The sequence below is a fragment of the Cygnus olor genome, chromosome Z, assembly GCF_009769625.2.
Source record: "Cygnus olor isolate bCygOlo1 chromosome Z, bCygOlo1.pri.v2, whole genome shotgun sequence".
Taxonomy (NCBI): domain Eukaryota; kingdom Metazoa; phylum Chordata; class Aves; order Anseriformes; family Anatidae; genus Cygnus; species Cygnus olor.
The window spans coordinates 14,956,523-14,981,780 of record NC_049198.1 but is presented as its reverse complement, the minus strand read 5'-3'; the positions used below and the strand labels follow the sequence as shown (position 1 = coordinate 14,981,780).

General features: G+C 38.8%; 1 protein-coding gene across 1 annotated transcript in view; it reads left to right on the top strand.

Moving 5' to 3' along the window:
* OXCT1 (3-oxoacid CoA-transferase 1) overlaps positions 1–25,258 on the top strand; it is an 89,360-nt gene that overhangs the window by 17,223 nt on the left and 46,879 nt on the right. The window contains exons 4-7 of the mRNA XM_040540086.1: positions 1,105–1,240; positions 3,813–3,962; positions 6,608–6,714; positions 10,739–10,799. Coding sequence (XP_040396020.1) covers positions 1,105–1,240; positions 3,813–3,962; positions 6,608–6,714; positions 10,739–10,799 — 454 coding nt within the window. The remainder of the gene's footprint in view (positions 1–1,104; positions 1,241–3,812; positions 3,963–6,607; positions 6,715–10,738; positions 10,800–25,258) is intronic.

Below are 25,258 nucleotides of genomic sequence, written 5' to 3'. Positions count from 1 at the left end.
TTCTTATGCTGAAATATGACTCCACTGTGTGGATAATCTTGTTTTGCTGAATTGAGACAGCTGTTAGCAAATACACATCATTTTTGTGAGGTGCCTCTGCATCGTGGCATCTTTCCCATGGTGTGTGTGGAGGGTCTGAGTTCTCCACTCATGTTACAGAGATCAACATAGAGGTAGAGGAGCTTCACACACATGTACCAGTCTGCCAATATCCCGCATAATGTAGGTATGTGAAAGAAACATTTCTTTGTAATACGGTTTCTGTTTATTTCCGTTTTTTGTATCATTACAGAAACCTGAAGTATATTCTGGTCCTATAAGTACACAATACAGGGTGGCAAAAATCACAAAAATGCTAAAGACTAACAAAGACCATCTTTAAGACGTTAGAATTTAGGAACATTTTGAAGCATTGGCACAGGAAAACCTTTGTTATCTTTGGCATTCAGTTTAAGCTGGCATTGTGACAGACAAGTATATCTTGACTGCAATTTTAATGTCCAATGTAATGTTGCTGGAGTAGACAATTTCTTAATAAGAAAGTGGAATATTTACTGTAGTAAGAAAATTTAAATATAAATATTCTCTTGCTTTAGGTACAATCTAGCACTATAAATGTGAATGTACCTTTCTCCTTGAGCTGCTAAACAATCACTTTAACTGGCCTTCTCCCTAGGGAGCAAGAGTTCAAACAAAAAATAAGTCTCTGTTTAGTAAAAGACAGGTTGTACCTTGTCTGACTCTTTATTAGTTAGCAAAGCTTTTTAAAGGTGCATGTATGTAGCATAACAGCACTTGTTAAGCCCATATTTGTAGCTGTGACATACGAAATGTCTTTAAAAATGAAGTTTTTGGTTTCTTCAGTGCCTTTGAAGAGAAGAGGTGTGAGCAATAGACTCCTACATTTCAGTTTTAGCTTTGATGCTTTTTTCCCTATTAAAACTGTAATTTATTATTGTTATTTTTTTAATCTACAATTCCTTACATCAGAAATGGGGGAAGATAATTTTGTCCTATCTAGTTAAGTCGTTACATTTATCAGGTGCTTTGCATACAACAAAACAGTTACAAGTGCCCAGTATTGTCTTGTGTTTTTCTACACAGTGTTGACAATTTTGGACTTGGTCTTCTGCTTCAGACTAAGCAGATAAAACGCATGGTATCGTCATATGTTGGAGAGAATGCTGAATTTGAACGCCAGTATTTATCTGGTGAGCTTGAAGTTGAGCTTACACCTCAGGTAAGAAGACTGGTGGTTTATTTTCATCTAAAATACTGATTAGAATGTTCCTTAAGTGGTCTTTTAAATTAATTTGTATTCTTCATGTTTTCTCTCTGTGCAGAAGTGCAGTAGAGAAAGATGGCAGTTGCCAAGTTAGGATCATGGGCTGTAGACTGCAACTACTCTGTTAAGATCTAACTGGTCATATTGTGTGAATTTGTGTTATGGCATGGTATGTTACATTAGTTTCAAGTAAATATAAGTACATGCGTACACACACGTGTGTGTGTGTGTATATATAGTATGTTTTATTGTACAATGTTTGTCCTTGGTAGTTCCTCCTGGGTGATAGAAAAACACACGAACTATGCCTGGCTTACTGCTGTGGCCCATATAAGGGGAAAAAGTCGAAGAATCCCTGGATTACCATATTGTTGGTAGCTCTGGTGTGCTTTTTGGGGAAGTTGTTTGTGCGGTGTCTGCCATCTAGTGGGTAAGAAACAAAAGAGGAAACCATTTTTTTTCTGAGGCTGTTTAGAATACATTGTCTTTTGTGCTAGTTTGTTAAATCTCAACTGAGTTAGTCTCTACAGCGTTATGATCCAACATCTGCAACTTTTTAGCACTGTCAAGGTACCTGCATAGCTGGAATATAATGAGATCCTAGAATTATGAGTATCGGTATTCCACTGAGAACTAGTTTTATAAAATAGATACTGTAACTTTAAAACCTACAGCATGTTATTGGGAGGCATTTCCAACGGTGACGCAGATGCAAAGCTTTTGGACTTGAAACAGCCATTAACTTAAGTCTCTAGGCAAAGCAACAGCATTAAGATTTTATGGAAAAGAGTCCCTAGGGCTCAATCTCTTGGGATTCTGTCTAAGAATCCCAGAGATGAACAGGAACTCTCCTTTTATACCCAGTCATGAAACAGTTCCTCATGGAAACAGTGCTAAGGCACATGGAAAATAAGGAGGTGACTGGCGACAGCCTATGCGGGTTCACTAAGGGCAGATCATGCCCGACAAATCTGGTGGCCTTCTATGATGGGGTTACAACATTGGTGGACAGGGAGTGAGCAATTAACATCACCTACCTGGACTTGTGCAAAGCATTTGACACTGTCCCCCATGATATCCATGTCTTTAAATTGGAGAGACATGGATTGAACAGGTGGACCAATCAGTGGGTAAGGAATTGGCTGGATTATCACACTCTAAGAGTTGCATTCAACGTCAAGTGGAGATCAGGGATGAGTTGTGTTCCTCAGGGGCTGGTATTTGGGACCAGCGCTATTTAACATCTTTGTTGGTAATGTGGACAGTGGGTCAATTGCACCCTCATCAAGTTTGCTGATGACACCAAGCTGTGTGGTGTGGTCAACATGCTGGAGGGAAGGGATGCCATCCAGAGGGACCTGCGCAGGCCTGAGAGGCGGGCCTGTGCAAACCTCATGAGGTTCAACAAGGACAAGTGCAAGGTCCTGCATCTGGGCCACGGCAATCCCAAGCACCAATACAGGCTGGGTGGAGAATGCATTGAGGGCAGCCCCAAGGAGAAGGAACTGGGTATGTTGGTTGAAGAAAAGCTTGACATGAGCTGCCAATGTGCGCTTGTAGCCCAGAAAGCCAACCTTATCCTGGGCTGCATCAAAAGCAGCATGAGGTGAGGCAGCTGATTGTGCCCCTCCTCTCTGTTCTCGTGAGACCTCACCTGGAGTCCTGCATTCAGCTCTGGGGCCCCAAGCACAAGAAGGACATCAGCTTGTTAGCACAAGTCCAAAGGAAGGCCACAAGGATGGTCAGAGGGCTGGAGAACCTCGCCTGTGAAGACAGGCTGAGGGAGTTGGGGTTGTTCAGCCTGGAGAATGCTCTGAGGAGACGTTATAGAAGCCTTCCAGTACCTAAAGGAGTGCCTACATGAAATCTGGGGAGGGACTCTTTGTCAGGGGGTGGAGTGATATGGCTTTAAACTAAAAAAGGGTAGATCTAGATTAAATGTTAGGAAGAAATTCTTTCCTGTGAGGGAGTTGAGGCACAGATTGCCCAGAACAGTTGTGGATGCCCTGGAGCTATTCAAGGCCAGGCTGGATGGGGCTTTGGGCAACCTGATCTAGTGGAAGGTGTCCCTGCTCGTGGGATTGGAACTAGGTGATCTTTAAATTCTCTTTTAATCCAAACCATTCTGTGATTCTGTTTTTCAGTCAGCTGACATGGAAATAGCCAGGCATTTGTTGCTTCTCAGATTTCAAAACTCTCAAATCTCACCTCTCTATCACCTTGCAATTCATTTTTTCCATCTTCCTACTTCATTCTCAGTAGTTCCATCCGAAAGACCTTGGACTCCTTAGGCATGTGATACGCTTTGTGGACTGCATAGACAAATTGTGTAGATCTGCGTGACAATGATGGGTCTACAGCATATGTACACTGGTGAACAATAAAGTGAATTAATAACATGCAGGGAAGTACAGGGGTTTGAAATATTTATGTTAAGATAAATGTTATGTTTCCTTTTTGGAAGGTGCCATTCGAATTTTATATGACTTTAGACAAAATGACAAGCTCTTAAATGTGTTTCCCACAGGGTACGCTTGCTGAACGTATTAGAGCAGGAGGAGCAGGAATCCCAGCGTTTTACACCAGTACCGGCTATGGGACACTGGTGCAGGAAGGGGGTGCACCTATCAAATACAATACAGATGGCACCATTGCTATTGCCAGTCAGCCAAGGGAGGTAAGATGTCGATCTGTTTTCAGGACACCTTCTGCTTTGAATACTGAATTTCATACACATGTCCAAGATAAACTGCTGTTTAAGCTGTTTCTGGACAAGTTTAACCTTGGTATGTTGGATAAATAGTATGGCTACAGTTCTAGGTAGAAAAATTGTGCTCCCTCTGTTCATTCCTGTCCCCTGCAATGTGTTATTAAAGATCTTGCAGCTTTAGGGTGACTTAGAAACTTATCCAGGTGAAAACCTTTCTTGCTGAGTTACTCTTCACTTGACTCAGTTCTCTGACCATACTCTGTGAATTAAAACAAAATCTTGTACCAGTCCACTGCATCACATGATACAGTTTGAGAACAAGCTCCTTTTAATAGGGCAGGTGCTCCTTAAGTACTGTGGTGTGGAGTAAGCAGCCCTGCAGCTATACGTGAAGCTTTAGTATTAGAAGAGACAAGACATTTTCTTGTTAAACAGGAAAAGCTCTGACACATTCAGGAAACTTTTGCCAGCGGTTGAAATGACGTTTAGTATGAGTATTTAAAATTGCAAGAAATCAGCCTGGCTTCCAAAAGAGAAATGTGGACTTCATATTGAAATTAGTTCCAGAAATTGGAGAAGGGAAGAGATTTCTCAGTGCTATAACTGTACTTGAAGACATAGATGGGGCTAATGCTCTAAGTTGCAGTTAAGCTACCACAGGCATTAAACTCTTCCCCTGTTCTCAGGAACATCTCTGGGGGAAAGGTAACTTTTTCCTCCATGGATTTCTTTTATTTTAAGCATTGATATTTTCATTATTGAAACATTAGTCTTTTTTGTCTTAATTTTCCTACTGAACATTCTGATGTTTTACCATTTGAAGGAATCTCTTGTTTATTACATATACCTTGCAATTTTGGTAACAATTTTCTTCTACTTTTAACGTTTGTAGAAAAGTCGCTCTTGCTCTCCTCAGTCTTTTGGAGGCTAATAACATCACTAACGAGATTTGATCCAACCTTTTTCAAGTGCAAGTGCCATTTTATAAAAGCTCAGATCTACCCCTACGGGCCTGCAAAAATAACTTTTGCTATGCCTTTGTCATATTTCCTCCCCTCTCACAGATTTTGAATTATGTACTAGTAGTGTTGTGTATACTCTATACTCTAACCTTCTGCCTTGTTTCATGCTGTTTCATGTTTCTCTACAGGATTTACATTTGAGTAGGTAGTGACTAGCAGTCAAAAATATTCAATTCATCTTTTCTGAGACAGTGTTTTCTTTCTTTTTTTTTTATACATATATATGTCTTTTGCTTTCCTTTCTGCAATTATTCTAGTGATATACCATACTTAATAATGGTCATGCATAACAAAGAGATTAGTGGTTGATTTTTCTGGGTATATCCATATTGTTTGGAGTTGAATATGAATCTACATAGATTTGGGGAGTTCTCATACAAAGCAAGATGGGGAAGAACAGGTTCTTGAGGAAGCTGCACTGTGGCTGTGGGATCTTGGATAATTTCAGGCTCCTTGACAGAGAACATGGAGAGGGCAGAGACCTAGTCCAACTAACTTCTCTTTGGTGGATTTAACTGACTTCATAAAAACACAAAAATGGCCTGATGTTTCTTAAAATTAATTTAATAACGTAAAGAGGAATTCCTTTTGTCTTCCTCATTGCTGTCTGTTTTTGTTTGTTTGTTTGTTTGATTTCTATTCCTGTGAACATCGTAACGTGGTTTCGCATGCATAATTTTGAAATAATGTGATTTACTATTTTAAAGATCCAACAAAATCCTGAACTTTCTACTTTGTACATCAGTAATCTGGTGGATACAAAAAAATATATCCTGAGTTTGCGCACATTGAATATTCTATTCAGGTTCTGTTCAGCCTCTGCCCTATAAAGTGGTTCAATAGTGAGCTTCACTTGTGACTGCAAAGAAAATGCAACCATGTATGAGAGAACCTAGAGAAAAGTTTGCCAGAATACTTTTTTAGACTTACTTTTCTGCATGGAATGTAACTCACATTTCAGTTTGCTTCCCAAACCCAATTGTGTTATGAGTGAGCTTGTCAGTGAATCAGAAGAATTTTTACCTTGGTTAGAAGAAATTGTGAATTTATTCTTGAAAAATGCATTTCATTTTTATGGAGCTGCTAAAATACTATCTGTTTGTCAGTTAGTATTTTGGCTTCATGAACACTATCGTTACAAATATTAATCATAAAGAGACAAAAAATTCAGCCTGTCAGATGATCTGAATTGAGTGCTTTGTATCAAATTGTCTTTATTTAGATTTGGATTTTCTGCTGATAATCAGTCATTAGGAACCTTTTCAACAGTTCTGCTTTAGCACTTTGGTTCTTAATTAGCTGGTAGATATACAACAAAAAGCATGTCCAATACCAGTAGATGGAGCAGCAGGAATATGTATCTTGTTCTGTTCTGTATATGTTTCACTAAACACACACTGGGATAAACCTGGGATTTATTACAAGCTCTGTGGCTACACACATGAGCTACAGTTTTTCAGATAGAATTGTACATAGTGCAAAAAGAAGACCAAATAAAATAGTCTGTAAAATTAACCTTGTAAAATAAATATTACATAAGATGATTGTTTGAAGAAACCTATATCTCAGTAGTGTACTCTTCCTCTGTAGGTGCGAGAGTTTGATGGTCGTCACTTTATCCTCGAGAAATCAATTACAGGAGACTTTGCTCTTGTGAAGGCATGGAAGGCTGATCGTGCAGGAAACATCATTTTCAGGTATGACTTGTTTATCAGTTGCAAAAAGGTTCTTTAATGATTTAGATAATGAAAGAGAAGGAGAATCCTGTCTTGTGTGTGATGATAAAATAAAGTTTTACTGATTTCATTTTAATTCATATTGCCTTTCCCTAATGTCAAATTACACGTATCAAAAATTAAAAAAAAACAACACTGCTTTTTCTAAAGTCTTCTGAGAATTCAAATACAGCCATTCAATAAAACATTGGTAGTTACAAATGATGTATAGGAGATCAAAGTCATAGTGTTGTCTGTGGAGAAAGGTAGTAACATTGTTCCTGTCAGTTTTCGTGTTAGTTTGGGTCCTTTTTCTTGTGTGACTGAAGGCTGACGCAAGTATCATATATGCCAGAATAGAAGGGAGTTGAGTCAGTTTCCTGACCAGTCAATGATGGGAAAGCTTGATTTTGTCCCCAGAAAAGTGTGTTTAAAGTCTGTTCGATCTCAGTGGTGTAGGGAGAGGCATCACATGAATTTAAACATCTTTTATAGTGAAAAGCTTGGGCATTGCACTAGTGATAACATTTATTTGGGTTGTTATATTTGTCCTCTGGTTTATCCTGAACTGAAGCAGGAGAGGTTTGCTTATGTTTAATGTCTGGTTTTTATTTGTTTGTTTTATGGCTATCAGATGAAAAGGTAAGCATTATAACAATCAGTTGCAGTTTACTTTGTGAAGGGTCTGAACGATGTAGTCTGACTATATGTATTGAGAAGAACAATGAGTTGAAGAAGCAACTGAAAAAATGGGGATAAAAATGGGGAAAAAGTACAGCTGCTTTATAGGTTGCTCCATCAACAGGATAGAAAGGAAACTATATTTTTGACATTGTGACACGTTCTGTATGTGTGTTCACTATCATTGTGACACTCCCGTACTTACTTCTATTATGCAAAGTCTGTTTTTATTTTCCAATGTATACCTAGATAGATGTAGACTCTACGTTCACTCGCATCTGCCACTGCTTTCACAACAGTGTGCCACTATTTATAGCTAATTTCCTATGACTCTGATACCTGCTGAGCCAATAGGAGTGGAGTGACTGCCAAACTGTTAGTCATGCTCAAGCTAAGAGCTTCTTTTAACAGTAAATGATGTATTTCATGTAGACTTGTTAGAACCATGCAGGCCAGTTCTTTGTCTGTTCTCCTCCATGAAGCTATACTGTTTTCTTGGGATCCTGAATGGCACTAGTTCCTTTAGGAAACAGCTTTTAAAACAGGGTTTTCGTCATGTGACTTCAGGTTCCCTGGTGCATTTGTTCCATACAGTATGCTGTCATTACTTTTGTTCCAGGCATCTTTATGGTGAGCAGACAGTTCTGTATCACAACTCTTTCATTCTTCAATACGATACACCAAGACAAATAATCCAAAACTCCCTCAAACATAATGAAATAACCTCACCTTGTCCCTGTGCTAGCTGTAAGGATGTATATATGAGCATTTCACTGTGTTAGTCTGATGCAGGTACTGGTTTTGCTTAGCTGGAGCATGGATCTTAAAGCTTCCGTGGGGCTTTGTTAGCAACAGCAGGCAGCTCCACTGCTTCCATGAATATTCCACCTGATTTGGCTGCACTTCCTTTTCATCTGGTAGTATTCAGCTTTGGAATTGCCTAGCCCAGTATACTCTCACTTTACAGTCCGAGATGTGGTTTGGTGCCCGTAAAAGTACACTCCTGACAAAAGAACAGGGCAGTGAAGAGGATGTCCTGAGTTAGGCCCCCTGCTGTCACAGACAGCCATGCCAGGTCATCTCTTCACACATCAGGTGGTTCTGTAATACATAAATTCATCAAACAGCTGAGGTGTTCCTTCAGCTCGGCTGCGTTAGGTGGATTTACTTGGTTATTCTAGTTCTCTGTGAATTAGTTTGCTGTCTTTTGCCTGTGGGGGGGAAGTCATTGCCACGTGTTTGGATCAGTTTATGAATCTATCACTGGAACAAAGGAATCCATATGCTTGCAGAGTCTAGATACCTAGAAATCTATTGTAAAATGAGAAGGTAGCCTTTGCTAGATAGTTTTTGTTTTTCAAACTCCAAAAACCAGAATGCTATTCTGTGTTGGAAAGTAAGAATAGTATTCCTGAATTTTCTTCTTCTGGATCAATGTACCCTTTAGAAAATACCTTTCATCTCATAAACTACAACTACTACTGAAACAATTTTATTAACCAAAAAACGCTTTCAGCTTTTGTAAATAGGGTCAGAATCAAGCCCATTAACTCTCCTTCATTTGACACTGAAATGTTTCTTCTAGTACCTTCTCCTCAAGTGACAATAATTTTATATTGGTTTCTTTTACTGGCAGACCAACCAGTACAATCTTGAAAAGGTCTTTGGCAAAAAAAATAGTCACTTGGGATGAAATACTGAATTCCTTGTTTCCACATCTGCTTATCTCATCTGTATTCATTCCCCTGCTATTTTAATTCAGCTTTTTCTCCTCATTTTATGCTCTACCTAGTTTAAGGGTATATTTCTCTAAATGACTGCTTCTAGTACTACATTCAAACATTAAGAAAAAGATATAAATTCCAAGGCTTTTTATTTTTTTGTGGAATCATAGAATCATTTAGGTTGGAAAAGACTTCCAAAATCAAGTTCAGCTGTTAACCCAGCACTGCCAAGTCTACCAATAAACCATGGCCCTAAGTGCCACGTCTACATGACTTTTAGATATGTCCAGGGATAATGACTCAAGCCCTTCCCTGGGCAACCTGTTCCAGTGCCTCATAACCTTTTCAGTGAAGACATTTTTCCTAATATACAGACTAAACCTATTCTTGCATTTGTGCTCATGCAGCCACAAATTGTGCCTTCTGCAGCCTCTGTTACAAGCTTCACAGCTGCCAGGTATTGACAATAAGACAGGATTGCTCAAGATATGTGTTTTGGGGTATAGTTTGCATTCTGTAGGTCTCTGAATTAGGAAATGGTCCTAAATGCATGGCAGATGAGGATTTACACGTTTCCGTTTTCTTCCTTCCCCAAAGCCACGAGGTGGCAGCAGCATCCCAAAATTCATTAGGGTTATAGCGCTAAGTATGGTCATTAGACAAGAGTGTAAAAAAAAAAGAGGAAAAGACATTGGGAAACAAGGATAGTCTGGAAAAAATATTTTGTGTGGAAAGGGGGGGGGGAAAGGTCTTGACTTATTTGGAACCCTATTTTCATGCATTTTCAAGAAAAAAGAAAAAACAAACAAAAAAACCCACAGAATTCTACCTTTAAAATCAGTGGTACCCCACCAAAATATATATATTTTTTCTTAAATGTTATACCCCACAGTTTTGTTTGTTTTCTGGAAAATACAGAAGAACTGACATGGGTCACTTGTTTATCCTTGTGTCCAGTATGATCCAGGTGCAGTTATACATACAATGTCTTACCTTACTTCCTAGAAGTTCTTTTTCCTTGTAACAGAAATACTGTGTGGGAATACTTAGGATGAATGCCAGAGTCTTGAGTGAGTGCCAAAACTGGCACAGCTTTTTTAATCAAGAGAATTGGATTAAATTTACTACTGTGCAAAGTGCTAGCCCAAGTCCATATAGCTGCCTAGTCTAAATTATGAAGGCATATGTGGGATCTGGGAGGTTGTTAGACCCTGTGCTCACTCCCCCATGGAGATGAAATTCATTCTTTGTGCGGTGAAGTAATGGCAAGGTACCTTGTACACAGCCCAGCTTGCTGCTTCTCTTGAATCTGATAAATGAATATGTCAGTAGCATACCCAATTTCAATTAGACAATGTGCTGATTAAAAGTCAAAAGAGATGTAATAAATACTTTATGATGTAGGAAAATATGATTTAATTTCATATGCATCTTACACAATTCCACAGTACCTTTTCTTCCTTCTTGTTTTTATTAGTCTTCTAACTATTTGGCAGAAAGATTTGTGATGTTCGTGTTACAGAGATACTTGATGTATCTTAGTTCTGAAACGTCTTTACTTTACAACTTTTAATATTTACTCATTTTCTGTTCTTTTGTAGGAAAACTGCAAGAAATTTCAACCAGCCAATGTGCAAAGCTGCCAAGACAACCGTGGTGGAGGTAGGTAGTTGAAATGTAGTAAGCTCTTTACACCTGTGCACAACAGACCCCTCTGTTTCTCGTGCCATTCTGGGGACAGAGTTGTTTTTCTTGACTCACTTGATGAATTTTGTATGAGAGATGGTGGTCTAATCTGTCTTCTTTGACTAGCTATTCCTAACACTGTGTTCAGTTGTAGTGATTAGTTTACCATGGTTCTTCAGTTTATCACTTTTCATCTGATTATGACCAAGACTTCATTTTTTATGATCAGCCTTTGAAAGGTTTTGCATTTGTTAAATAAGAGAATATATGGATGAAAGAAGAAACAATAGGCTTAGGCTGCATGTGAGAAGATTCATGTAAGACCTTATGCAAAACTTCCTGATAATGAGGATAAACGTGTAACAACATAGATTGAGCAAATCATGGATCTATCACAGTTGAGGTCTCTAAAAATAAGTTGTATAAATAACAAGCAAGAATTAGATACAAACATTTGATTATGCCTTGAGAAAGAGGATGGGCTAGGTGATCTAGAAGCTTCTTCCAATCTTTTTGTCCTTTTGCCTTGTTGTCTAAAACTATGATGTTTGAAAACATGGAGGAGGCTATACTGGAAATATATTGGTGACTGGAGAGTTGCTAGGGCATAGTAATATCTGAAAGATAGACTGTTGGCTTTTTCTCACTCCCTGGTAGTGTTTTTTTTAATATGCCTAAAAAAGCTAAATATGATTTGAGTAAGATCAAAAGAAACTCTTCTAGACCTTCTTCTAAATTCAAAACGGAAGATTGCCTTGGTCTCTTCTGGGTTCATCTGCTTTTGTTTGTTTGTTTTTGTAAAAACATATCTGTAAAATGTTATATAAACATGTCTAGATAATACATTTGGGAAGTTATTTCTTTCTGTTGTACAGAACTACAGCAAAATATACCATCAAATTTGTTAGATGACTTTTAATGACAGTTTGGCAGTAGTACATGAATTTTCACAATTGGTTTCCAAGAAAGGCTTAAAATATTTTTCCATTTAAAAATGAAGTAAAGAATCCTTCATCATTCCCTTTCATTCTAGTCGTTTACTCTTCATACTTTGTTCACAGTCTGGTGCTTAGAGAATTTGAGTAGATCAAAGCCTTCCACCTACATTCCATCTCATTCTCTCTGCTCTTCTATCCACATGTGATAGGGTAGAATTTTCTTGTCAAGGAGCAGCAATTATGTGACATCTTTCTTGCTATAATTCCACTTAATCTTTGGAATATCTGCCTTTAACTTTGTCCACCTTGAGTCTTGTTGCAATTTCTATACCGTTTAAAAACTGCATTTTGGCAGATAGCACATTAATGTTACTTTACAACTCTAGCTTTTTATTAACTAATTAATGGGTGAAAAGCAGAGATTTAGGAAAAATAGATATTTCAAGCCAAATCCAATGCCTTGGGTTAACTTTTAAGTATTTCTTCCAAAGTAGAATTCAGGATGCTGTGTTAGGATTTAAGAGTTCAAACCCAGGGAACAAGAAAGAACTATCTCAATATGGCATCTAGTACATCCTCAGTACTGAGGATTGTCAGCCTGCAGCTGCCTAGAGCTAATTGCTAAGTAACTGAAGCGACTGCAAAGAGTTTCATAAGGCTCCTTAGTTTTGTTGTTCAAGGCTGAAAGGTAAAAATCTCAATCCCATTTACAGTGAGAAAGAAAAAAAATTTTGGTAATCCAGTAATTCGGATACTTCCTTGGCAGCAGGGATTTCTGAGTTCTGATATCTGTTCCTAGCTCTGTTTGTTTTTCACTCACAGACCATTTAACTTAATTTAAGCAGACAGTCCTACAAGTACAGATTTGAAGCCATCCCTGCTCCTTTCTGTCACCACTAGCTACAGGTCAGACTTGTCTTCAGAGTCATGCAGTGATTACTTGGGATTTGCAGGATTATAGTCTCTGTCTGGCACTTGTATCCTGAGTTTGAATTTGTAACCTTGTACCTGTTATGCAACCAGACTTATGCTGGCAACATCTGCTTGTCTAGAAGTACCAAGCTGAGGCAAGTAACTAGCAGAAAGTAGATGCACACCCCCGACACACCCCTGCCCCATGTTTCTAGTTTTTAAGCTAGAAACTAGTTTTTACAGCATTCATTAAAATTTGATGCTGTAAATACAGAGACAAAGGGATTTGCTATTTCTGGTAGATACTCTGGTGAGTTACTTTTTTCTCTTCTCTGCTTTGTTGTATACATCTAGCTTTACCCAGTCCTTTAGAAGCAATCTTTTTTAGAAACAGAACTTCATTTGCTAAATATTAAGTTATAAGCACAGGTACTAGGCTATTGAATTATGTTTGTAATAAGTTCAGTAAGCATGTTGAATCTGTGTAACTTGAATTTTGGAAGGTAGGTTTCATCAGAAAATTTATCCTGCCTTGTTTTGAATAAAGCAAGAGGTAGAAAGCCCATCCTTGTTTTTCCGCCTGTTCCAGTGGCTAATCTCCCTCACTGGTGTAAATATGTCTTCTTACTGTAATTAGTCTGGCTTTAGGTTCTTTCCAATGCTTTTGCTCTCTCTTGCTAGATTAGAAACCTTTCTGAAGCTGGCATTTCCTTCCCACGGAGTGACTTCTTAGTGCCGCTGATATGATAAGCAGATTGAGGTCTTAATGATTCTAACTGTAAAACATTTTCAGCTCTCCTATACATTTTATCTCCATCTCCTTCTGCCTCTGTTGTTTTTCTGAAAATTTACAGATGTGACCAACACAAGTGTCTTCACATTATAATAGTGATACCACTACTGTCACCTGCAAAAGTAGAGTTACTCTTCTGTCCAGTCCTGCTGCACTCTTTGTTTGCACACCCATATTTTTTGCTGATCATTTTACAGGGGTTTCCTTTAGAGCTAGTTGCTTACACCTTGTCAATCCTCTTCTGACATACTTCAGGAAAGGTGTAATCAATGATTTCCAGCATGCATTCTGGAAGTATGGTGGCTATTCCTTGTCCAAAGTTGTCTAACTTTGTGTTAGAAATACGTTAAGTTTGAAAACACTCAGTTTACCAGCTGTCTGGTACTGCTGCTTCATTAATATGATTTCTTATTGCACCAGTCTTTCCCCAGATTTATTTTAGTTTCTGATCATTGATAAAAATATGGAATGACACTGGACCTAGTGAGATCCATATCAAGGGAAATAAAAAACACTGGAAATTCAATCTCAAGGTATCTGTAAACTTGGTGAAACTAGGAAGTACACTGGGAATCGGTTGGATTGGTTATTTACCCTGTCATAAGATATGCTGTGGAGCTGTGAAGCTCCACATGCATGCCTGATGTGCATATACAGTTGAAAACACATTTTTCTTTAATGTATAAAACATTCTCTATTTTGAGTCAGTGTGTCATTTTACACTGTCTTTGCTGAAGTATGGAGAGACTTAGTTTTTGTAAGAGTTCAGAGGTGAGAGAACTTGGCAGCATTTGTGGATAACAAGAATAAGAGCAGAGCCACACACATGCAAAAACCAACACTCACAAATCCACAAACTGATAGCTATTGCTTGCTTAAAATTTGTTTTCTTAAAAAAGGCTGTCTGTGCATAGAGCGGCTTGTGAAGGAGGAGGAAAAAGTAAGTCTGTAATGTTACCACTTAGTCGGTGGCTCACAGTTGAAAGGTTACGGATTTTAAAATTCCCGTAGAAGAAACTTCAGGTTGAAGTATCTGACCCTCAGCCTTGTTTATATTGACCAGTTAAATGTTCAGAAGTAGCTGTTTTGAACCAAATGCCGTAGCCTTTCTGGGACTGGAAATATATTGGTTGTAAACTTCTAATGAAATGCAAGAGGTGTTTACCGAAACTACACAAGTATTTTGAGCTATTACATGCATTTCTTTGTCTTTTGAAGTGAGAGGAAATAGAACCTGATAAGATGCTTGATAGTAAGGATGATTGGTAAAACATAGATAACAATCTGGACAGATCCAACTGTGCTGACTAGTGGATTTTCTACTTTCAGTTAAAGATGACCAATATTAAGGGTCAAAAAGAAGTTTGAACTGAATTGTGTGATTTCTGTTTTTTGATAGGTAATTGTTGCAGAGAAAAATGTTAAATAATTCAGTATCAAAAACTTCAGTTAGTTTGTCCTTATCTGTATGTGAAAGCAAAATGACACAGGAATTTGATTGTTTTTTATTTTTTCTACAGTGCTGAGTTCCAGAATGGTTCTTTATTTGTTACATCTACTTGTCACTTCATCCTGCATAACTCACAGAAATCCATCATGCAGTTAGAGCTGTAGCTTTGTTTGGACCTGATCCTTCCAGTGCCTTTCAGTTGATTTTCGGATATGTGAACACTTTCTCGCTCCCATGGGGAAGGTGTTCCTACAGCAAGGGTAGGACAGTTGGGAAATCAGCCAGTCTAAAAGGATTTCATTGGCTGTAAAGTAATCACAATTTACAGACAAGTCATGGAGCCTTGTAAAGGTGCAGAGGAAGAGCTTGTCACGTGGAGAAACATGAGGGCTTGTGTGGTCTTACATCTGCAGTAATGTTTTCCAGACATTCTCTGTTACATGAAGAACTTGTCTGCTGACTTCATCATCTGGCCCTGCTGTCAGGCTTGCCAATAGATTAATTGAGGTGTGTCATGGGAAATGGAACATATAGCATCTTGGAGTTACAGTGTTACCTCCTGGATGTGTGGCCCAGACTGCTAGGGCAAGGGCTGTGTTGTTAGGCTGCCCCCTAAGATGTGCATCTTCCTGCAGAAGATCTTGAGAGCAGAGCCCCACCAGGAGGCACAGCTCTGGTGATGATTTTGCCAGGGTCAGGCATCATGACAGTACTGAGAGGTAAAGGGTGATTTAGGCATAGGCTAAATTGTCTGTGCCCTGGACAAGTGCATGGACATTTGTAACAGCCCCAACACCACTAAGCTGCTGTCTGTTCCCTGCCACTGTTATTCTCTGCTGTGAGACCTGAATGCTTGTCCCTGACAAAGTGGTTTTAGATCTCAGCCACTGCCACAATATAAGTGTTTGAGAATGGTAATAGTCAATGTGTTCAGAAATATTTATTGACTGTCTGTTTGAATATCCAGTTTGAATAATTTTCTTGTTCAGACTGCAAGAGGATGGCTAAATATATTTCCCTGTGTAAACAGCGTTTCCACCTCAAATAATATCACAGGAGGAAAAAAGAGAGTGTACTTTCTCATAAAAATACATTAAATAAAAATCATTAAACCCTGCATTTTATCTCTGGTTGCCTGGTAACAACACAGTCACGTCAGTGAGCGTCATTATCTCAGGTACAATGAACTGTGCTACACTGAGGGACAGAAGCAGACTGAAATAAGCCATTTGTACCCTGTTATCTGTGCTAAATCATGGCATTGTGTTTTGTTGAGGAAACTGAAAAAATAACTTTTTTTTCAATGTCTACTCTACCACATGTTTTAACACTAGCAAAACTTTCCTCAGATGCGTAGCTCCATTCTGAGGAATTCTTCAAGGTTTTTACACAGTGACAATTTATTGCGAAATACCTATAAGTACTGTTTTAAGGGGGAAAAAGAATCTTTAAAAAAAATCTTAAAATCTTTTTACTTGCCTGGGTGTCCCAGCCATGGAACTCAAAACCAAACCTTGGTACAGGAAGCAATTCTCAGTTTGGGATGGGCACTGGCTTTGCATTAAGACGTCTTTCTGGAAGAATTCAGTTTAGGGTTTGAGGTCCAGAAGGACACACAACCAAGGCATACCCCCTCCTTCTGAGCAAGTGCTGCAACACTGGTTTGTGTTTGATAGCCATTTTTGATAGCATTATCTAGGTACTTAGGGATGACTGTGTGTGTGCTCAGTGGACAATTGCTGAAAGCATCCCAGGGACTGCAGGGTAGGAATATTTCATTTGGCACAGGGTGGGTACTGAACTGCTTAGTCCTATGATATCTGCAGCTTTTGGCACAAATTACAACAGAATGTTAGTTTCCATAATATATACACTTACATATGGAAGTCTGTATCTAAAGCATCTAGGGGTTAGTCAGGGACTTTGACTGCATGACTGGATTTATATCCCTAGGTTTTGACTAAATCCTGAATCAGAGATGTTTGTAGATCTGGATTTAGATAAATATGAACCCAGTTATAGACTACAGACATTGCAGTATCATTTCTCAAAGGTAACTGAGATGAAAAATTTGAGTGAACAAAAAAAGATTTGAGTGGGATAGTAACTATAAAATGCAGGCTCAAATTCCTTAGAAAGAATAGAATGGAAAATGGCAAAGTATCAGGAATAGCTTTTAGGAAGCCAGACTTTGAGAGCTCATAGATTTGGTAAGTGAAAGCTTCTGAGAGGTCTATTTAAAAAGAAATGAAATTAAGGAAGGACTGTTAAGGGCATGAGAAGAAACTTTTCTAGGATGGAGAAAGCTTTGGGAGGGCAGTAGAGTATCACCTTGATCACAATCATCACTATCTCGAATGCAGAAAAGGAAAATGACAAAGTGAAAACAAGATCAGATAAGTGAGGCTGAGCATTACAAAAATGCAGCCAAACAAAAAGTCTTATGCACTTAGAAGCAAACTCAGAAAGCTCCAGCCCAATGCAAAATAAAGAAGACTTTTAAATAGCAAGACATCTTTAGGAGTACATACATAGTGAGCTGGAAGGCAAGAGATGTTCATATTTCACTTCTCGATGAAGACAGTAAAATTGTCAATGCAAAGTGTTGTATTGGGTTTATGTGGCAAGGATTTGATAGACTTCAGCAGGGGACTGCGGGGGTGGCCTGTGTGAGCCAGCAGCTGCCCCATGTCAGATCAGAGCCAGCTCCAAAAGGGACCTGCTGCTGCCTAGAGCCAAGCTCATGAGTGACACTGGTTGGGCCTCTGAGAGAGTGGACTGAAGAAAGGGGGGAAAAAAAAAAGAAACTTCAGCGCAACAGCGGCTGGGAGAGAGGGGTGAGAGCCAACCCTGCAGCCCCCCCAGGTGAGTGCAGCAGGAGGTGCTCCAGGCACGCAGCAGCAGTTCCCCTGGGGCCTGTGGAGAGGCCCCTGGTGGAGCAGGCTGTCCCACTGCAGCCCATGGGTCCCACATGGAGCAGATCTCCATGCTGCAGCCCGTGGAGGAGCCCCCGGTGGAGCAGGTGGACGTGGCCTGGAGGAGGCTGCGGCCCATGGAGAGCCCTCGCAGGAGCAGGCCCTGGGCCGGAGCTGCAGCCTGTGGAGAGGAGCCCACGCAGGAGCAGGGGGTCTGAGGGGAGCTGCCGCCCACATGTGGGGGACCCGTGCTGGAGCAGTTTGCTCCTTAGGGATGGATGGACCCCGTGGTACGGAGCCATGTGGGAGCAGTTCTTGAAGAGCTGCTGCCTGTGGGCAGCCCCCGCAGGCTCAGTTCGGGAAGGACGGCATCCCATGAGAGGGACCCCACGTGGAGCAGGGGCAGGGAGTGAGCGTGAAGGAGTGGTGGAGATGAAGCGTCAGGGACTGACCTAAGCCCCCATTGCCCATTCCTCTGTGCCACTTCGGGGGGATGAGGTGGAAGAGGGTGGATGGGAGGGAAGGTGATTTTAGTTTGCTTTTAGCTCTTACTGCTCTAGCTTGTTAGTAATAGGCAATAAATTATATTAATCTCCCTATGCTGTGTTTGTTTTGCCCATGACAGTAATTGGTGAGTGTTCTGCCTGTCCTTATCTCAACCCTTGAGCCATTTTCCATTGTATTTTCTCTCCCTTCTTCATTTGAGGAAGGGGAATGAAACAACCATGTGGTGGTGGAGTTTAGTTGGCAATCAATGAGAAACCACCACAAGTACCATGAAATCTGAAGGTCTTAATGCTTTTTCTGCCTCGTTCTTCAGTAATGTTAGAAAGCAGTTTCACTGTTGTGGTGCCATTTTCAGAAGGTTAAAGAACAAGTCTGAGAAGGACTGGAGACTACTTTTTTTGAAAAGCAACTCATGGAAGCTGTTGCACACCATTGACTACCACAGTAATTTTAGTTTGCCAAAAGGAAGGCCACTGCCAGATTTTAATGTTCTTTTGTTGTTTTTATTGATTTGATTCTTTGATTCTTTCCTTTTGTCTGTGCATGTGTTAATTGAGAGAGAGCAGGACAGCAGAACATTTTTACAGCTGTTGTGCAGACCATATTGAAATGTTCTGAGAAGCATTAGAATAGACTGGGCTAGAAGATATTTCAAAAGGTAGCTCTTTTTGCATGCTTCTGATTTTCAGGGGAGGAAAATTCTTTTAGAGTTAGCTTAGCTGTGGGGTTTTTCTACTGGTGATTTTATTTATTTTTTTAATCTATAACATTAAATTATTTGGGTTCAGATTTGACACTTTATTGCTGGAGTAGTGAATGCTAAGTTGTTAAAATTCATAGCAGATCAAATTGTTCAGACTTTTGTTCAGACACTTTTACCTACCTGTAATATGGTGCTGAAAGAGTTGAATTTGTTATTCTTTTATCTGTCTCTCTCTCTCTCTTTTTTTTTTTTCTTTTAAAATTGATACTTTCTGGAGTGAATATCATGAGCATTCTCCATATTCAGCTTCAGAAGTTCAATGTAGATGTGTTGAATATCCTTTTATCCTTGTCATATATGTTAAGAACAAATATGACATTCAAAAAGAACAGTCTAATGCAACTCTGTGGTTGATCAGTAGATACTGCAGATTGCCAGGAAGTCATTGTGCTGCGAAAGCCTCTGTTGGCTCCTAAAGCAGAGTTCAAGGTGGTTTGTTTGTTTTTCTCATAACAATTTTTAGAAAATCCATTATGCTCTGCCTTAAAACTGTGCATTTTGAAGTACGTTTATTTTATCATATTCATGTTCTGTTAAGAGAACTTGAATAGAATTTTCAAATATTATAGACTGAACTTTTCATTGTATGTATTAATATATACAATCAATTAATGGTAGTTCTTAAGCCCTGCTTTGTGCTTAAGATACATTAATCAATGAATGATTTCTGTATTTACATTTTAAATCACCTTTTACATAATTATATCACTGAAAAGATGGTGTGGAGAGAGTCTTAGGGATGATTCAAAGACTTGACGTGCATGTATATTTCTAGTTAAGTCTTAAAGTTAAAATTTGTTTCCTATGCTATTAATAACTTTTTGTCATTTCTGATGGAGATTCTTAGTATACAAAGTAAGGAAGATTTGAAGTTCAAACTAATAATACAGAAACTTAGTTCACAGTGTGAGTAATACGTACGGGCATGAAACAGCATTTTATTAGGTGGCCAAAATATTGAGATTTGAAAATGCTGCATCCTTGTAACTCTTACTCTAATGAGAACTTTGGAGTCGTCGCTTGAATCAGTAGCTCAGATTTTATCTTCTCTTGCAGCATCCTTCCCTGAAAATGCTTTAAAATATTATTAAGTGAAGAAAATGATGGTTTAAAGAGAAGTAAAGGATTGAGATATCAAGACTGTCTTGACTTCATAGCATACTGATTTTTCTTTTCATGTGTGAGTATTTATTGCTGTTCCAGCAAGCTGTAAAAGATAACAAAACGATGAATGCAGGCCACAAAGTAGTTCTTTATTACCATCTCCCAAACAGGCTAAATTTCCTGGTGTTCATTTAAAAGCAGACTACTCTTCCATTTTTTCCCAAACTACGTTAAATTGCTTTATAAAAGACTTGCACTCATGAAGTCCACTGTGTGGAAATTCAGTCCTTTGAATGAGATGTTCTTTGCCACTTGTGATTATGCCAGAGAAAGCGACAGCTAAACTATTTCTAAGTCATGTTTGATATTTCTTTTTTTAAAAAATAATTGAAAAAAATAGGAACTTTTTTTGTTGTTTGTTTTTTCTGAATACCTTTGGAATGAGTCAGAGGTATTACACTTTTTTTTTCTTCTTGTAGAAAAAAGCAGGGAAAAGAAAGGTGGAGAGCTGGGATATATTCCTGAGCAAAATGAGGGAGATATGTAGCAAATGGGTTGTGTAAGCCGGTATGCTAAGGAGCAATACTGCCCTCCTGGTTCTGATAATAAAGTTGTAGGTGCTGCCTCTGACTTAATTATGCACATATATATTCTGAATTTTGAAAGGAGTATTACTTTAACATGGATTCTAATTGGCAACTTCACATTTGGAGTTCTACATTTAAGATTCAAAGTGCTGAACTTCTTAAACACTAAGCATCAAGAGCTGGAAATGAATGGACAAGCACATCTAGTAGTTTTTAAGTAAACAACTTTTTAATAAAAAATATTTTCAGATACTAATTTTATTCCCACATGACCTTCAAATTAGACATTTGCATTTTTATGCAAATATTTTTTGGCACATGAGGCCAGCTGAGAAACAGGCTTCCTAGCTTGGACAGCTGTGACGTTTGGTCACCTCCTGTAAAGCATGTAGGTCGGGTTATGTGCTTTGTACTTGTCTTTGCCAGCAGCAACTAGAAGACTATGCCTGCCTTGAAGTGGGCCATCTCTTGATTTCCCTGAGCTGGCTATGTAGGCATTCAGTTTCTCCTGTCATTCATACATTGAGTAAAGCAGTTTTTACATGTGTTTGTCGTTACAGGAATTACGTTTTACAGAAATGTGATGGTAGATGCAAGGTGCTTCATTCATTCAAAATGAGATCTAATCTGGGATTTAAAGAAACTCCAGATTTAAGGGAGTAAATTGAGCCATGGTAAAAGTAGAAATGATCTGCTGCTTGTCATGAATGACATCAGATTCCATCAGGGTTGAATATGTGCTAACCAAATGTTTGAGTTAGACATCTGCCAGGAAGTTTATGGGAAAGGGGAGAACCAGATGAATTATATGAAGTTAGCCACTCAACCACCCCTTCAAGGCAACATTTAGACTTTCTGTCACAAGAACAAAAATGGCTAAATGAATGCATGGTTTTTTGAGAGTCCTAAATTTTTATTTGAATAATTTGTTTTAATTAGAGACAGCAAAGATATCTACGATTAATGTATTTCTACTCTGAGGTCGCTGGAGAGAGGAGGGTTACAAAAGCAAAAGGTAAACCAGTTTGCAAGAGTTGTGTAAGAGTTCTACTAGGAATTTTATGCCAATCAGTATTGCCTTGATCTGCTTCAGTGGTTATTCTCCCTGATCAATAAATACAGAGACAGAATGGAAACTTTGGTATGATCAGGAGATCAGAGGTACTACTTCTTATAAGTTACAATATCAGATGTGCTAAAGACAATTCTGCACCCTTGTTAGAGGGAAGGAAATCAGAATCAGAATTTTCTCATTAGGCTAAGATAAACAAAACCAACCTATTTATTACTTATGAAGTGAAAGATTGATTTAATATGTCCATGTCAGTTTCAGCCTCAAATAATATTGTTTGATTCTGTGAAGCACTTATTCCTATTCTTTATTCCCCTGCATGTTTAGTGCTCTCCTTCCCAGGCAGAATTCAGGAAGGATAGTAATTAAGTGTAAGTGCAGTTTTATTTTTCTTAAGAGTTATAACTTAAAAATCTCTTGATACCCAAATTCCTGTGGTTTCTGATGAGCCTGTGGAAACTGTCTAAACCTCATCACATACTACCATCAATTGTTTTCTTTCTTCCAGTATTTTCCTTGAAAAATACTCTGGCTACTTTCTTCCTTAAAACTGCAGAAGAGTTTTATTTGTCTGTAATATTTTGGGTTGGTTTTCTTATTTATTTATTTATTTATTGGATCTCTGCTATGATCTTGGAGGTCAAATATGTCATACTGATCCCTCATTGAGGAGGAAAAAAACAGTGGTAGTATGTAAAGTATTTTTCAAAAATCTTTCTGAACTACCACTATCTGTAATGAACTTCTGAAATAAGGAGGATAACTAATAAATATGTGTACATAAAGTGGCATTTCAGGATGATGTGTTTTTTTTGTCATTTTTATTGAAATAGCTCAGGGTTTCTTCTTCTTACCAGAGAGAACCACCAAAACAATCTGTTATAAAATAGCTGCTACTGCATTGTTTTACCCTGATTACCTTCCTGTATGTATATATCATGCTTAGCATGCTCTGGGCTGATTCTTATTTAGATGTATTCGAACTTCAGAGGTATTTAGGGAGACTTGCATAAGCTGGGAATTATAAAGAATTCCTTCCTGGATGCTGCAAATAAATTTGTTTCGTATTTGGTCGTGTTTTTTTTAAGTCTTCCTCCTCTTCCTTCAGTACTTAAATTCCTCTTGATTCATTTTTGACAGTAAAGCTTAAATTTGTCTCCTGACCTTTAAGTTAAATTTCTTTGAATGCGTAGGAGATGAGATCTCTTTCAGTCTCTTTTCATTTGTCATTTCTCTGATATGAATAAGAAAATATAATCTTTTGTTGAGATTAAAGATAACTTCTTTAGGTTTCAATTCTTCTTGGTAATGTATGAACAATTTTAATAAAAAAAAGTCTGTTACTTATTTTTACCTTCTTGTCAATCCAATAGTTTTGAATCTATGAAAATAAGGAGTGAAATACAAGAATAATTTATTTAAAGCAAAGTAAATTTCATTTGAAAAAATGTTAAATGATATAATTCCAGTAGAGTTATTACTGTTAGCAGCTACACTGTTCAGGAATGGAAAGATCTGGGATGTGGTCAGTAACCTTATTCAGCAGATGTACCTAGTACAGGCTAAGCAGGTTCTTTTGCCATTAACAAGCCCTTAACAAATGAAGAATTTGTTCAATGACTGCGGGACTTAAAAATAAATAAATAAAATTACCCCCCAAGCTCTTCTCCCATTATTTTAATTGTTTGAAAACTACGTAATGTAATCTAAAAATTTATTTTCCAAAATTGACTTTTCCAGAACTGAGAAATCAATTTTATATCTATTCAATGTGAATGGTTATGTTCCATTTATTGTCAAGAACTCAGGTACTGAATACAAATTGGGCGCTTTATAATTAAAAGGTGAAAGTATAATTAAGTTCCAGTTTCTGTTGTCACTACTGTTACTCAGTTCAGTGTGATATAATTAAGTGTTGGGCACTGTGAAATCACTCACTTCATCAAGAAAGCACAAATCACAAAACCCAATCACTATTAGTGTGAGTTTATTGATGACTTCAAACTATCAAAATATGTTCATATCAAAACAATCAGGTTTTAAGGTTTTAGGAAGCCTGCTGAGGTGTGCTTACTGCAGGAGGCTGGGTTAGTCGGCTGAATATGAGCCAGCAGTGTGCTCAGGTGGCCAAGAAGGCCAACAGCATCCTGGCTTGCATAAGAAGCAGTGTGGCCAGCAGGTCTAGGGAAGTGATTGTCCCCCTGTACTCGGCTCTGGTGAGGCCGCACCTCGAGTACTGTGTTCAGTTTTGGGCCCCTTGCTAAAGGACATGGAGGTGCTTGAGAGAGTCCAGAGAAGGGCAACAAGGCTGGTGAGGGGTCTGGAGAACAAGTCTTACGAGGAGCGGCTGAGGGAGCTGGGGTTGTTCAGCCTGGAAAAGAGGAGGCTCAGGGGTGACCTTATCGCACTCTACAGGTACCTTAAAGGAGGCTGTAGCGAGGTGGGGGTTGGTCTATTCTCCCACGTGCCTGGTGACAGGACGAGGGGGAATGGGCGAAAGTTGCGACAGGGGAGGTTTAGGTTGGATATTAGGAAGAACTTCTTTACTGAAGGGGTTGTTAGGCATTGGAATGGGCTGCCCAGGGAAGTGGTTGAGTCACCATCCCTGGAGGTCTTTAAAAGACATTTAGATGTAGAGCTTAGTGATATGGTTTAGTGGAGGACTTGTTATTGTTAGGTCAGAGCGTGGACTCGGTGATCTTGGAGGTCTCTTCCAACCTGGATGATTCTGTGATTCTGTTGGTTATAGTTACTGGGACTTCTGGCTTGCTGGGTGTTAAAGCAATCCCTCATACTTTTAATTCAGGTAATGAATTTTACAGTTGAAAAATAGTGCCAAAATTCAAATGAATGAATTTAAGATGGCAAGAAAATTGCTGTCATCACTTATTCTTGTAGATGCATACAGAATTATATAGACAAACGTGTGCAAATCATCATAGAATCACAGAATGGTTTGCGTTGGAAGGGACCTTAAAGGTGACCTAGTTCCAGCCCCTTGCCATGGGCAGGGACACCTCCCACCAGACCAGGTTGCCCAAAGCCCCATCCAGCCTGGCCTTGAGCATTTCCAGGGATGGGGCATCCACAGCTTCCCTGGGCAACCTGTGCCACCTGTGCCAGTGCATCACCTCCCTCATAGTAAACTATTTCTTCCTAATATCTAATCTAAACCTGTTCTTTTTCAGTTTAAAGCCGTTATCCTTGTGCTATCACTGCACCCCCTGACAAAGAGTCCCTCCCCAGCTTTCCTGTAGGCGCCCTTTAGGTACTGGGGCAAACAAACAATCAAACAAGCATTTCCATCAATTTAAGGGAGTATGTCAGTAATCAGTAATAGTTGGCAGACACTGATTTTTTCTTTGTTACCTACTTTGCAAACATCATGAGGAAA